This window comes from Dermacentor albipictus, chromosome 1, assembly GCF_038994185.2.
Source record: "Dermacentor albipictus isolate Rhodes 1998 colony chromosome 1, USDA_Dalb.pri_finalv2, whole genome shotgun sequence".
In the NCBI taxonomy this organism is placed as follows: domain Eukaryota; kingdom Metazoa; phylum Arthropoda; class Arachnida; order Ixodida; family Ixodidae; genus Dermacentor; species Dermacentor albipictus.
The window spans coordinates 218,087,211-218,100,983 of NC_091821.1; the positions used below are offsets into that span (position 1 = coordinate 218,087,211).

At 47.3% G+C, this 13,773-nt stretch overlaps 1 protein-coding gene across 3 annotated transcripts in view; it reads right to left on the bottom strand.

The window, feature by feature from the left end:
• Cbp53E (Calbindin 53E) overlaps window positions 1–13,773 on the bottom strand; it is a 288,931-nt gene that overhangs the window by 21,255 nt on the left and 253,903 nt on the right. For all 3 annotated transcript variants that reach the window (XM_070530904.1, XM_070530903.1, XM_070530905.1), the window contains one exon: window positions 6,271–6,357. In XM_070530904.1, coding sequence (XP_070387005.1) covers window positions 6,271–6,357 — 87 coding nt within the window. The remainder of the gene's footprint in view (window positions 1–6,270; window positions 6,358–13,773) is intronic.

Below are 13,773 nucleotides of genomic sequence, written 5' to 3' on the forward strand. Positions count from 1 at the left end.
ATGCTGCCTGACACCTGGAATTCCCGCTGTAAGTTTATGCTTGTTTGTATTGTGCCATGCATTCGGCTCAGTGGACGCTACTGAAGCGCCTTACAGGGCCTCGCCGTTCCTTCATATAAATCCAAAGATTTTCAGCGTCTTAGTTGGGCGCACAAATTTTACGTGGAGAGCACGAACACTTCCTCTGGCGATTACGAATGCACCAATTTGTCTTGAACTGGCTCTCAGAACGGCCGCGTCTGTTGCCGTTGTTTGGTCGATGCACACTTGTTTACCGCTGTCGCTTCCCGTGCTGTTGACTACCCTGTACGTTGTACTGCGCTCCAGTCACACCGCAACGCATTTCTTCATCGATGACGAGCCGATGAAGTTGTAGCTCCAAGCCAAATGCAGGGGATGATCCAGGGGGCATCCTGCACCGTGCAAGGTGCAGCCCCCGCTAGTCGATTCGGTGTCTTCACGACGCTGTTTGTTAATACGGAAACGTTACTTAGGATAGTCATAAATGCAGCCTGAAAATGTGCCTACGTGTCCATTACACAACAACAACAACAACAACAACAACAACAACAACAACAACAACAACAACAACACTTCATCTTTGTTGAAAGGATAGCAAATACACCTGCGGAGCTTAAAGGTGTTGGGGGGGCAATACTTATGAGTGCACTCATTTAAGGGTTCTTTACTGAGCGAGATACTTTTACTTGCCACACTTTTTTCTGTTTTTTTTTTCAGCCTTTTTCAGGAAGACTGGATTTATTCTTGCTGTGGAAGGTGTGCGGTTTGTGCTTTCTTTATTATTTTGTAGATAATTATTTTTTTCTCATTGTGTTTTGAATAGGGAATGCACGCATGTAAGACGTCATTAAGACTGTTCCCGCCGTTTACCTCGCCACGTTCTGGGGATAATTCGTTCTTGACTTTCGCGGTGTCGTTCTGACATCGTGTGCAAGTGGATTGCTTTATGCAGTGCCGTGAGACGCACGTCCAAAAGCACATCGCTGATGTGGCTTTCGTTAATACTTTGATGCAATTCTATTCAATTTAATTTAATTTATTGAATATCACAACTCTGCGATAAGCAGGCGAACGCTCTGGCGCCAGTGCGTGCGGCAAGTTTTGTTCAGCGTAGCAGAAGTTTTGATTTAAAATCGTTTAAAACGTGCATTTCTAACGCACGTTTCTAACGCACGCTGACCTTTCATTCTGCGAAAGCGCGCTTTATAGCCGATATCGTGCGCCTGTAACCAGCGCGTCGCTAGCGATAGAGCTTACGGCGCCTGATTAAGTAAACCGGATTATGCGAACCGACTGTTCACAATTAAGCATTCGCAAGTTGATTGTACTTTAAAGTGGTTTTCCAAATCATTTCCGTTGATGACATACAGAGAGCGAATAGTTCAATGCATTGTTTGTTAAAGTAAATTTGCGTGGGCGAGAGGCTTTTCTCAAAGTTCAATTGTTAGTGTCACTCAAGCGTGTTTAAAAAAAAAAAATTAATTCTGAGGTTTTGCGTGCCAAAACCACGATTTGATTACGAGGCACGCTGTACTGGAGGACTCCGAATTGATTTTGACAACCAGGGGACCTTTAACGTGCACCTAATGCACGGTACCCGGACATTTTTTGCATTACACGCTTCGATTCTTTCCTTCATTTGCTCCTCAGTCAGCGCATTTCTTAAACCTCCAGTTGTTAGTACAGCACCGTGCCATAACAAGCTGCTCAGAGGGATTGATATCGGTTGGTCAGTTTGTACATACGTTCCCGGGGGAATAACAATGAAAGGGAAGAATTTTAAATGCGTAAGCACTTCTGTGCCTCCCGAACGAGGAAACCGGTCCTTCCGCCCCTCCGTCCGTCACGTAACGATCGCTTTCAGGATAGGGCCCGCAGCAGCGAGCGAATTGACCTTCGCGCTGCCTCGCTTCAAAGCGAACTCACAGCGCACACGAAGCTTTCAGCACTCGGCACAATACGCCCCCAGCGCAGATCGCTTTCTAGGTAGAGCTCGCGCGGCCACGCCATACGCCGTTGCCGCCGGGGTACGGTTTATCACTTTTGATGATGGTCCGACGCGGATGGATAAGGCGCTAAAGAGCGATACCGGTTAATAACGATCGGAACGTCACCAGCGCACCTGGCGCCGCCACCTGCAGTAGTTTGCTTGCGTCATGAATTCACCTTGCGCCGCCATTCGCAGCAGTTCGCGTCGCCGCAGCGTTGTCGTTTATGCTGGTCGGCTCAAGTTGCATAACATTCATAATGACACCGGGCTGCGTGAAGATTAGCAAGTGGCGCAATGCTTACGTATACTTAGACAACTACCAGAGGGGGTTTTTGCTTGAATCGCTTTTTCTTCGACTGGCGGATTGCTCCGAAATCGCCGACGCGTGCCCTCCGGGCCAAGCGCTGCCTCGAGGTGTCGCCTCGCCGCGCACCTCGACAAAGAGCTCAGGACGCCGGTCGTAAATGAGTCCGGGGCGCCGCTGCGTGCGCGGCACCTTGTTCCTCGCGGTTCTTCGCGCTTTGCGTGCGCCATCGGATTGCAGCAGCTCGTCAGCCGCGCACAGCCCCGCGCGCAGCTGATTTATGCCCCGTTTATAACGTTTCTTATCGATTGCGGAGGCCGCCAGGCAGCGGATCCGAGGCCCAGCGGCGCCGGGCTCAGAATCTCCCCGTGCGCGAGCTCGTAAAAGCGGCTTAGCGATGTCGTTACACGCTACGCAGTGATCCCTTCACCCTCCCCGCACCCGACTGCGTGCCCGCCCTCTTCCCGTCTCAGGTGGGCGCACATGTTTGCGGAGCCCGCGCGACAGAGGCTGCGCGGCTCCTTTTGTGATCGGTGCTCTCTGGTATTGCGCGCCTTTTCTGATTGCTCGCTGAAAGCCGCGGCAGCTGCGGGCGTGCAATGCCGCCTCTTTATTGTTTTTTAATGTGTCCGGAGTCGGGGGGAAGAGAGAGAAGATTTATTTCGAGATAAAAGCATTAGAGAAGCCTAACCTCCCAGGAGGCGGTTACTTCATTAGAACAAAGGAGACCGAGCAGCACAGAGGGTGCAGAAAGAAACATTAAGGAGATGCCACTTTGCTGGTATGGCTAGGAAATGAGTAGAAAAAAGCCGCACAAGACGATGTTCCTATACGGAGTGCGTACAGTAGCCAGATCAAGTTTGTTGCAACAGGGATGATCCTGGGCATGCAATTACCCGTGCGCGTCTTTAAAACGGCCCTCTGTTATGCGCTCACATTGCCAGAGATATCGCTAAGCGAGTACTGCACTAAGCATAAGAGCTTTTACTCAGAAATCACGCGATATATCTGGCAGTCTGTGAATGAGTTGAATACACGAGTATTTTCTACAGCCAGCAACTGTATCGATTTTCGCTGAGTTAGGCAGGCTGTGGGTGAGGCAACACTTTACGCGTCTCTAAAGTAGGAGACACTACTGCGCGGAGCACGGCTAATTAAGAGAGACCCATATTCTCTTTACCGAAGTGCCCTTACTGAACCGCCGGCGTGTACAAGCTGTCCTACGCTTACCGCCTCGTTCTTACGTATTCCCGGTCCGCTATTTTCGTTTCTATAATGCATCTTTGTTTATCGACACCGTTACTTTTTTGCTCTATCCCCGACAGGCCACCTTCCAACCTCTTTTCACCAATTATTTCTCAGCATGACCTCATGCTCACTCTGAGACACGCGTTGTTGAGCACACATTTCTATTTATTCTGATTCAAAGGAGGAGTTATTTACAAGCGAAAAAAAATCAGAAGTAAAAAAAAAAACAGTCGTTATAATAGGTTCATGTAAAGGAGGTCTGCTGAATTTAACCGATGGTCTTGGTCTCTACTATTATGAATTCTCGTATACCCTTTAGACAATCTTCGACCTTTTGCTTGTCATCCGGACTTAATTTGTTTGTTTATTCCTAGCTTATCTTAAGTTTTATTTACTTTTATTTACATTCTTCTCCTCCTTATGCCAATTCATACTCCTTACCTGAAGTAGCAAGCCCTGCATATAGCATGGCTCACGTCTTCAGCTTCTGTTAAACTCTTTCTATCTCTTCATTGACTCGTACACTTATACAAGTAAGTATCCGTCGGTGTAATGAAATCGCCGATGTTAGAAACAAAGCCCATAAGGGGACACAATATCATCTGCAAATGCCGAATAATAGCCGAGCTACTCGACTGAGGGGCCTTTCCTGTCGTCAACTCGCGCGGCTGTTCACAAGCTCGGTTTCGTTCTGTGGGCGGGTTTCTTTCAACCTGCGCTAGTCGTCCACGCAAGTAATTTTACCAAAAACGAGATAATAGAAAATCGAAAGAAAATCAGCAAGCAAACAAGAAAATCAGAATTGTATGCCCACAAAACAGAATGACTCGCCAAAAAATAATATCCGGGTTAGTATTATGTGACTGTTCTATCACAATGCTATTCCTTTACACGCTTCGTCAGTGATCCGTGCGGCGCTCTGCCCCCATTATCAGTGGTATCGGCGGTATCATAAATAGTAGATGATAAGAAAGGAATAGAGAGAGCGAAAGGAACCTAGATCTGTAACCATGGGAAGACTGTACGCACTACGCGCGCAATATCCGAGAGCGCGCCTACTTTGAATTTAAGCCCGACCGCGCAACAAAAGAGCAGTTCTCTCTGTGGCAGTGAGATGGCAGCAGCTGCCAGGGCGCGCATATAACGGGGTGGCAAGCTAGGACGACGCGAAAACAAGTTCCTGCGCGTATATTGCCCTCGTCGTTGGACGCTCCATGTTTTTTATTCCGCACAAGATAACTGAAGTTTTGCTCTACTTGCTCGAGTTTTCTTCATGTGTAATAATCGAGACACAGCATATACACACTCGACAGAAGGACACCGAAAACAGTGAACGGCGAAAACAGCTGTGGTGGTAGCGCTGTCGCTAGAGGCAATTCTAAAGATTGTGTCAGTGAAGTAGCAACGAACACAGCGCGCATTACCCTCCCAGATGCGGGGTTATTAGAGGGCACTGTGTTATCAGTTTCCTGATATAACACCGCACGATTGGCCTAATTATGAGCACGCCTGCCGTGGCTGTGACGTCCTGCTGCTGAAAACGATGTTGCGGGTTCGATTCCCGGTCGCGGTGGCCTCATTCCGATGGCGGAGGAATGCGAAAAAAAAAAAATGCTCGTGTGCCATGTTTTCTGGCGGCTGGAACAGAACACTCAAGTGGTCAAAATTAATCCGGAGCCCGCTGCACAGCTTCGAGATGATAAACCCCAATATTACTTAAAAAGATTATGGCCACCCAAATTACGCATTCACAAATGCAGTTGCTTGTTGAAGGTCGGATAAAGTAGCACCTTGATTTAACGGACTTTTATTTAACAAATTTTATTCCAGTATTCCAGAATAGTGTCACAGTAGACCAAGCATTACGTATCTCGATTTAGCTAATCTATCATTAAAGTTTTGATTTAACGGTGTCTTCGCAAGCTACGCACGTGAGCAGCCTCGGCGAGAAAGATCCACACGCGGGGCGGAAGGGCGAACAAAACGCATTTGCCGGCCCGCATGTCGTGTATTCGGTTCGAGAAATGCGCAAGGGGGAGTAAGCGTGACATTTTATGATCGACAGCCTGATCTGTAACAGTGCGTACTGGATCGGCTTATTTCGTGGTCTGCGTTTCTGGTCTTGTTTCACGATCTGTGTTTACAACGTCATAAACGAAACGCGGGAACTATTTCTGGCGCGTGTCGGTGAGGCGAAGTTTTGGTGCCGGCTGGGTTATTTGCGCAGCTTAGTCCTTCTGCATACGTTAGTTACAAGTGTAAAGCTGACCACTACTCAGTGGAACTGCGATCACATGATGAGAGTTTGTCTCTCTTTATTCTATTTTCAGTCCGTGTGTCATTACTTGCGCGGAACTGAGGAACGGGGCTAGACGAGCCTCTTAGTCCCCAACTTATAGTCGTTTTTTCTTTCTTTGTTTTGCTGATCGCTTATGCATTCTGCGTATCGTACTTATGTAATGTAATGATTAATTTTCTTGCATAGGAACTATTGACTGAACTGAAATGTCCTAACTTCCGTTCTTTCATTTCTTTTTTACGTAACTAGTAAGCTGCACAAGATGAAACTTCGTTAATCTGCAGCTGAACGCTTTCAATGCTGTGGTCTTTCCCGGATTGCACGCATTAGCCAAGCCTCTAAAAAAAAGAAAAAAAAAAGAAAACATGCATGCAGGGAATAGGGCTGAGACACGAGGCTGAGACCCACCTTCATGAATTCCACGCTTGACTCGAGCGGGTTGTCAAAACGGAAGAGCAAAAGGAAGCTCTCTTCCAGCGGCAGCAGCTGGGCTAGCTGCACAGAGACAATTGAACACGCACACATTATGAGCACACAAGCGGGAAAACATGTCGCGGGGCTTAGAGGAGGAGGAGGAGTCGATTTTAATGAAGAGAAAGGAGGAGAGGTCGGCCTGGAGAGCGTGTCTCTAGCCTGCTACTCCTCACTGGGGAATGGGGAAGTGGGAAATACAGGGAAAGGTAGGTGGCGGATGATTATGATATGGTACAATGAGATACTATATACACGTTGTCCAATATGCGGATGCGCACTGGAGACGCACTGCACTAAGAGTAATCTTGTCCTTACAAAAAGTAATCTTGCCACAAAAAGTTTTTGCGCAAACACATTTCGCACTGACTACGCGTCTCACAGCTTCTAGAGGCGATCGTCTAAACCAGTCTCACTTAAATAGTTCAAAAGTGCTTTTATGGCACGTTGGGCACAGTCAACACTCCTCCACGCGCCCAAAAGCTTTTCTTCTGAAAAGGGGCGGGAGTCCAAGCTGTCAACAGTAGATTTGAGTTGTCTTCGTTCGGTCGCATATTGAGGGCACACGCAAAGTACGTGAGCTATTGTCTCGAGAGTGTGACAGACGCTACATTCAGGGTCCCGTGCTTGTCCAATCTTGTGAAGGTATCGGTGGGTGTATGCCACACCCAGCCGTAATCGATGAATGAGTGTTTCCTGGCTTCTCCGCAACCGAAGTGGAAGCCGGAATTGTAATCCAGCGTCAAGTCTATATAGGCGCTCTTGTCGATGTTCGGGGTTGTCCCAATGTCGTGCCGTAGAAGTTTTAATGGTGTTATGGAGCAAGGTGTTAATGTCATACCGGGAAAAATGAATTTTTACAATGCTTCCGTCAGTGTGCGCCTTTTTTCCTTCCGCATCAGCCTGTTCATTTCCAGCTATTCCACAATGGCCAGGAATCCACTGCAGCACGATGGTGTGCCCGGAATGAGACGCCTCAGCAAGCAGAGACATGATGTCATAAAGGAGAGGACTATATGCGCTATATGGGCTTAGAGGGGTTGTAACAAGGTAAACGGCACGCTCACAAAGAGAAAGAAATCTACATGCCCTAAGAGGAAGCTTTAGCTCGGGCCCAAGTCCGATGCGGCCTATTCAAATACATGTAAAACGCAAAAACACTTTGCTGAGATAACCACTGGACCAATTTTAATGAAATGGCTTGCATTTGAGAGACAAAGTTAAGTTCTAGTGACTGTTGGAAGCGGAATTTCGATTTAGGGCCTAAATTTTGTTAGCAGAATTTTAAAGGATTCGCAAGTTCGAAAAAGACGCACGAAGTTTATAAATTAGTAGCTTTGCACCAAGAACAGATACTGCGGTTCTGTAAACAACATCCATCAGATAATTGCAAGCGGACAAGTTCGATATGCCAATTTATATCTTACCTGAATTTGTTACGTTGTGTACGAGGGTACTGCAAAAGCTGTACTTCCATATTACTGAAGTTTTTTTTTTAGATTCATTTGTAACATATCAATTTTGTCCGCTTTAGATGTACTATTATATGTACGAGCAATAAAAACAACGCTAAAGAACAGGAAGAGCAGAGGGACACAGACAACAGCGCTCTGCTCCTCCTATTCTTTAGCGCTGTTTTTATTGCTCGTAATCACGAACCAACCAGCCCAAATGCGTACTCTTCTGCTATTAGATGTAATTCACAGAATTGTGATATCATTTTTCCTTGCTGAGTTACGGAGCTGTAAACTTGATAGTCTGTTTTTTTTTGAAAATTTTCAATTTTTGCCAATTTTTAATAAAAAAATGTCGACCTAAATAAAAAATTCGAAACAAACAGTCACTAGAATTTAAGTTTTTCTTTTAACTGCAACAAGCCTCGTCAAAGTTGGTGCAGTGGTTGCCGAGAAAAACGAATTCTCCTTTTACATGTATTTAGATAGGAGCACTCGAGCTAAAGCTTGCTCTTAATTTTAGCTCGGGGGCGGCTATTAAATACATGGGAGAGAAGAAATCGTTTTTCTCGGCAACCACTGCACCAAATATGATGCGATTTGCTGCATTTAGAAGAAAACGCTGAAATCTAGCGACTCTTGGAAGTGAATTTTTTATTTAGGCCGTTGTACTTTTGATAAAAAATTTCAAAAATTGCAAGTTATCAGGAAACTCAACTATGAAGTTGACAACTCTGCAACTCAGCAATCAAAAACGATATCGCAATTCTGTAAATTGCATCTAATGGCACACCTAAAGCAAGTGAATTTGATGTATTATACATCGTTCTCAACTCGACCTCTGATATGTGAGAAGCACTTTTGCCGAACCTTCGTAAACATTGTAACAAATTCACGTAAGATATAAAAAAATTATACCAAATTTCTCCGCTTTGGGTGTTCTGATGGATGCAATTTACAGAACGGTGATACCTGTTTCTGATGCGTAGGGACAAATTTGAAAACATCAGACTCTTCCATTTTTTAGACAGACAATCATATAAAGATCTTTGTAAAAACTTTCCGACCATAAATCGAAATTCCGCTTCCAATATACTCTAAAATTTATGATTTTCTATAAAATTACGCAAATCTTCATTAAAATCGGCCCAGGGATCATTATTATTACATTACTGACACTCTTGCGCAACTGCCACGCGGAGAGAAAACTGCGCTGCAGTCTGTGCTGGATCACAAAACCGTGATCACACGCACAATACGCGATAGCAGAAAGCTATACAGGACTCTCCAATGAAAACTACGAAAACTGTACGAGACCTCGAACAGTTCACATTCTCCATTTCGCGCCTGTAGTTCCTCGCCGACTTTTATTTCGCTGCACTCAAGGAAGGGAGGACATTTTAAATTCTCGTCCAACAACCTTGACCGGCTTATTTTGCGACCATGTCTTCACTCGAAAATACTGGAACACGCGCGATTTATCCTCACATTGTGATTTATGTCGCAACGAGCACGACTTTCACAGGGGTCGCATACGTGATCGAACGTCTAGCGTATACGTCCGACATTAGATATCAATATCTGGGCAGACGCGTTTTGAACTCGTTCGCGGTATGTTATGCATGTGCTGGAACGCAACCGTACACGCGTACTGAACGTAATATGAGAATAATCTGTCCACGCGCTGATGGGACGCCAGTCGGAAGCCAGCGGGAATGAAAGCCGGCGCCTTACTTTCGCCTGTATGCACGCTCCCGCAAGAATTCGTATCACACGCGGGTGCTCCGTTTCCTGTGAAGCATATCATGGTGCCGTCCCGCGTGTCACGCGATCCTTTAATTGGTTGGCAGGGAACCGTGCTTGCATATGGAAGAGCATGCAGACGAACCGAAGAATTCTCCGCATCAACACGTTATCGTATTCCTCTCTCGCATATGAGAATCCAGGAAAGGAGCAACGACGTGACTCGTCTTGCTCGTGATTTGAAGAATCGTTTCCGAAAAGCGGGTGACTCTCCAAAGCGCTCATCCGAAGCCCTCGGAGAGCACGGGTTCTGGTAAATTGGACAGTTTGGCCCGAAGAGGCGAAGCGCCGATAGCGATAGCAAGGTAATAGGTAGGTTTAGAAAAGGGTCTAGAGCTTAACGGTGCCCCACCAAGCGACCGCTTTGCGTTCGCGCTCTGCCCTGCCGACTGCAGCGCCCTTCCTGCACACGGAAGGAATATGAAAACACAATTCCAAGAAAAAAAAAAAAGAGCCCATCAAAAAATGCAATTTGTTATATTTTACAGGATGAAAAGTATATACCTGAGAGATTAATATTGTCAAAAGGAGGCGTTGACGTGTTTTGGAGTTGTTCGGGGCGAGGTTGGGACGACGCAAAGCAGGTTTGTGGCGTTAGGAGCGTGGGGAAACCCAGAGATACCGTTTGGGTTGGGCGCATGCGTTGTGGTGAGACGCCAATCCTTAGGGCACCCCCTATTCTAAAACAGTCTATGCCCTGACGATCCTCAGACGGGGTATACGCTCTCAGACGGGGTATATACGCGGGGGCAGCATGTTTACGAGGTGGGGGGAGGGGGGTGGCGGGGGGGGGGCTACAAAACGCGAAGGAACTGTGCTGCTGAGCAGCAGTAACAGCGCAGCTATCTCACTATGCTGGCTGGTATAGGTGGCCTAGATGCGTTGAGGAGGAGCGTAGTGAGGCACCTTGCACTCTTAGAGAAAAGTACACCCTTTGGGGTGTATATCTGTCACACAACAATAATCGTCATCTGCCTTGCTTGCGTTTCCTTTCTTGAAAACGCCGTGCCCGCTACTTTCCTGTCGGGAATGCTATGTTATGCTGACAACGTGTACGCCGTTCGTTACTGGGAAATGCGGACAAGACAGATGACGTTTATCGTTTTGCGGCAATAGGGTGTAATCTTGTTTTAGAGTGTACGCCGGCGTGATGCGGAGCACCGCCAGCGGCGTTGCAGGCGTCGCACCTCGACGGTGCACGATCGGAGACCCAAGCTTCAAGTGTACCGTCCGTTATTCCGATGGGACCACTGTTTGCCCCGCAGTGTGGTAATGCACGCAGCTGGTCAGCACGCACGGTACAGTGTTTGTGCGTACGACGCTTAAATGTCAGCAGCGGGAGCGGCAGAACGGCGCCCTGGCTCCTGTGCTGAGTCGATTGAGCGGAGCATGGGGCTGCGCGTCTCTCACGTCTCTGGAGATTTCCTAGCCCTCTAGGCGTGGGCAGCGCGTGGTACTCCATAACGTGACAGCACGACGTCAACGGCGCGAATGCGCCTCGAGCTTTCGTACAATTGCTTTAACAGTAAATCATTAAAGAATATGACATGACTGTTTACTCAGCGAAGGCACACAGCAACGTACGTAATTTGAGCCAGAAATTTATTGCTGGCTATACACAATTTCTTATTTCCGCTGGGCACCCATTGCTTCTCCCGAGTGAACACATATTCTTCATAAAGAGGTTCCCGTTCTCTCTGCATACTACGGAAGGCTGAATATAACTTCGTCGAAGGTAACTTATGCGTGAAGTCGCAAGTATTGTAGAATGAAAATTATATCAACGTGATGTCGTAATGGCGCAAAGGCATAAAGATCGCAGCAAGGGCGTTAAATGCGCAAGGCAGCATACATATGAATATAATGCTTTTCGATTTATGGGCAGTACATTTACTACTGCGCACAGCTAACATAATCGGTTACTCTGCAGCGTCCTTATCGTCGGCCCAGATCACTAACTATTGAGAAGGGCTACACAATCTCGTGGAACGTTTCGGGGCCAATAAATGCGGGTGCGGGTACGATCGTCAAAATTTTATTCTTTTTGTTCTATATATTTTTTTGTGCATCTCCGCCGTTTCCTCGTCCCGCGAGGATCTTTATTACTGGCGCATAGTTCGGCAAGGGGAAGAAAAAAAAAATGCTGCGTCGGGAATACGACGGTGTGGCTTCAGGAGACCGTATCGACGAGGTGGCGTCTTCTCGTGGGAGTCTCGACGGCTCCGGCTGTTCCATGCGGTGCGCGTCGAGGTTGCAAAACAGCGGTCGTCCGTTGACCGCGCGTACCTTATTATCGCTGACATCCAGGCGCACCGTTCGAGCCTCGGTGTTGCAACACGTGCGCCAGGAGAGAGCGAATAAACCGGACCGGGTAACGAGACCGACGGCGCGGCGCTTTTTGGAATACCTCGCGCGCGGCAATAACGAGCAGGCCGGACCGGGATCGCGTGGTTCCTTTTCTTATCTCTTGCTTTATTTGTGGTGCCGAACTCTAGGTTCTCGGAGCCCGGTGTTCGATTCGCTTAGCGAGCCGGACTTGCGCTCGCACGCGCGTGTTCACCCGGAGGCGGTATCTGAAAACAAAAGCCTCGGGCCCTTCTGTCCGCTTGCGTTAAGTCGCCTGTCCGCCACGAGAAGGGGAACGGAGATAAATGAGCATGGGTGGTATCGCTTTGAACGTATTTCTTTCATGGCACATACAAAGGGGGTACTCTTGAGGCTCGATGATCGATGAACGACAGCGGGAGACTGCGAAAGATAAGGATCGATAAGTGTGGGTGCTGGTGTGTTGGAAAGTCGCCGAGGCGTTTCGTTTGTGGAATGGGGCCAAAACGTAGAAACACAACGCCATACAATGTACGGTTAATTGAATTCACTGCAAAAGCGTCATTTCCTTTTTAGCAGTAACAATGGCAGTCAGTCGGCCTGTAATTCGCTTCTATCAGGCTCGAAATGAAGCCTGTAATGTCGTGCTAGACTGTGCCCTTGCTGTGCTCGTCCCAGCTTCTTTTAGGCAAGAATTCAATGACCTGCGTGTATGACGTGGTCAAAAATCTAGTCGAAAGGACAATTCCAAGTGCGCAGTGAATAAGCTTGACGCGCTTACAGAGTACGCGCGCTTTCAGAGACAAGAAAGTCGAGCGCGGTTCACTCGTCATGCGGCTTTATTCGTGGTTTCGAATGCATGGATTAGTCGGCGTATGCTGCAGCAGCGTCGATCTCGGCCGCGCTCACTGGTCGGAACGATCGTTCTCAGCGGCTGAGGCTTTCCCTCTCAGCCTGTCTTCGAGAGGGAATGCCAGCTTGTCCGCTTATATAACGACGAGAACGGCGCTTGTCAGCGATGCAGCAGCTGCGCGGTGCTTCATTATGCATAAACGCTTGTGAGATCAACAACTCGCAGCGAACTGGTTGCGTGCTTCGTTCTTGGAAAGTTTGTGGTGGAAGTGCACGCATGAAAAGCTTCCATACGTGGCACTTGCGCCAAGCACTGCGGGCAAGCATAAAGCAAAATACTCAGAAGAGGTAGTTCAGGCAGACACAAACGTATAAGTGATGTAAGAATGCAGTAACTTGCATTGATATACAAAGTAAAGCAGGTGAATGAGCAAGAAAAGGTGGGATGAGAGACTGGCATTTGTTTCAGCTCGTTTGGCGCGTGTGCGCTTTGGAGGTGAAAAGGCAGTGTACGTAGACAAAAAAGAGAAATCACGAATGATGCACTGGGTTGAATTCATGATAATTCGGTGTAATGTCAGTTATATCCTGGTAAGTGACTTTCCCAGTAAGACGCTTCAAGTTGGACTAAAACACCTGAAAGTGCGCCCTTTCCAAGACTTTAAGATTAGAACTATGGAGAACAAACGCTCACGCTTGCTTATTCCCTGTAAGCCCTAAGGAGGTCAGTCACCGACAATTCCTTAAAAATATATATATATATATATATATATCTGACATCAGTTTTGTTCCCAAAGGATTTAGTTTTTTTTAAAGAAAAAGATGCTGTTTGTTCTCCTGTTTCAGCTTGAAGTCATCTACTTTGAGGCACGGGCATTGCCGTTAGCATTCTGCGGACTTAAGGACTAGCGCTTGCGATTTTTAAGAAACGAAGTTAAACCGTCCGAAATCGAGCCTTGCAGGCCGCTCAGTGCCGAGACAGTCATTCTCACGTTTCCACAAGCGG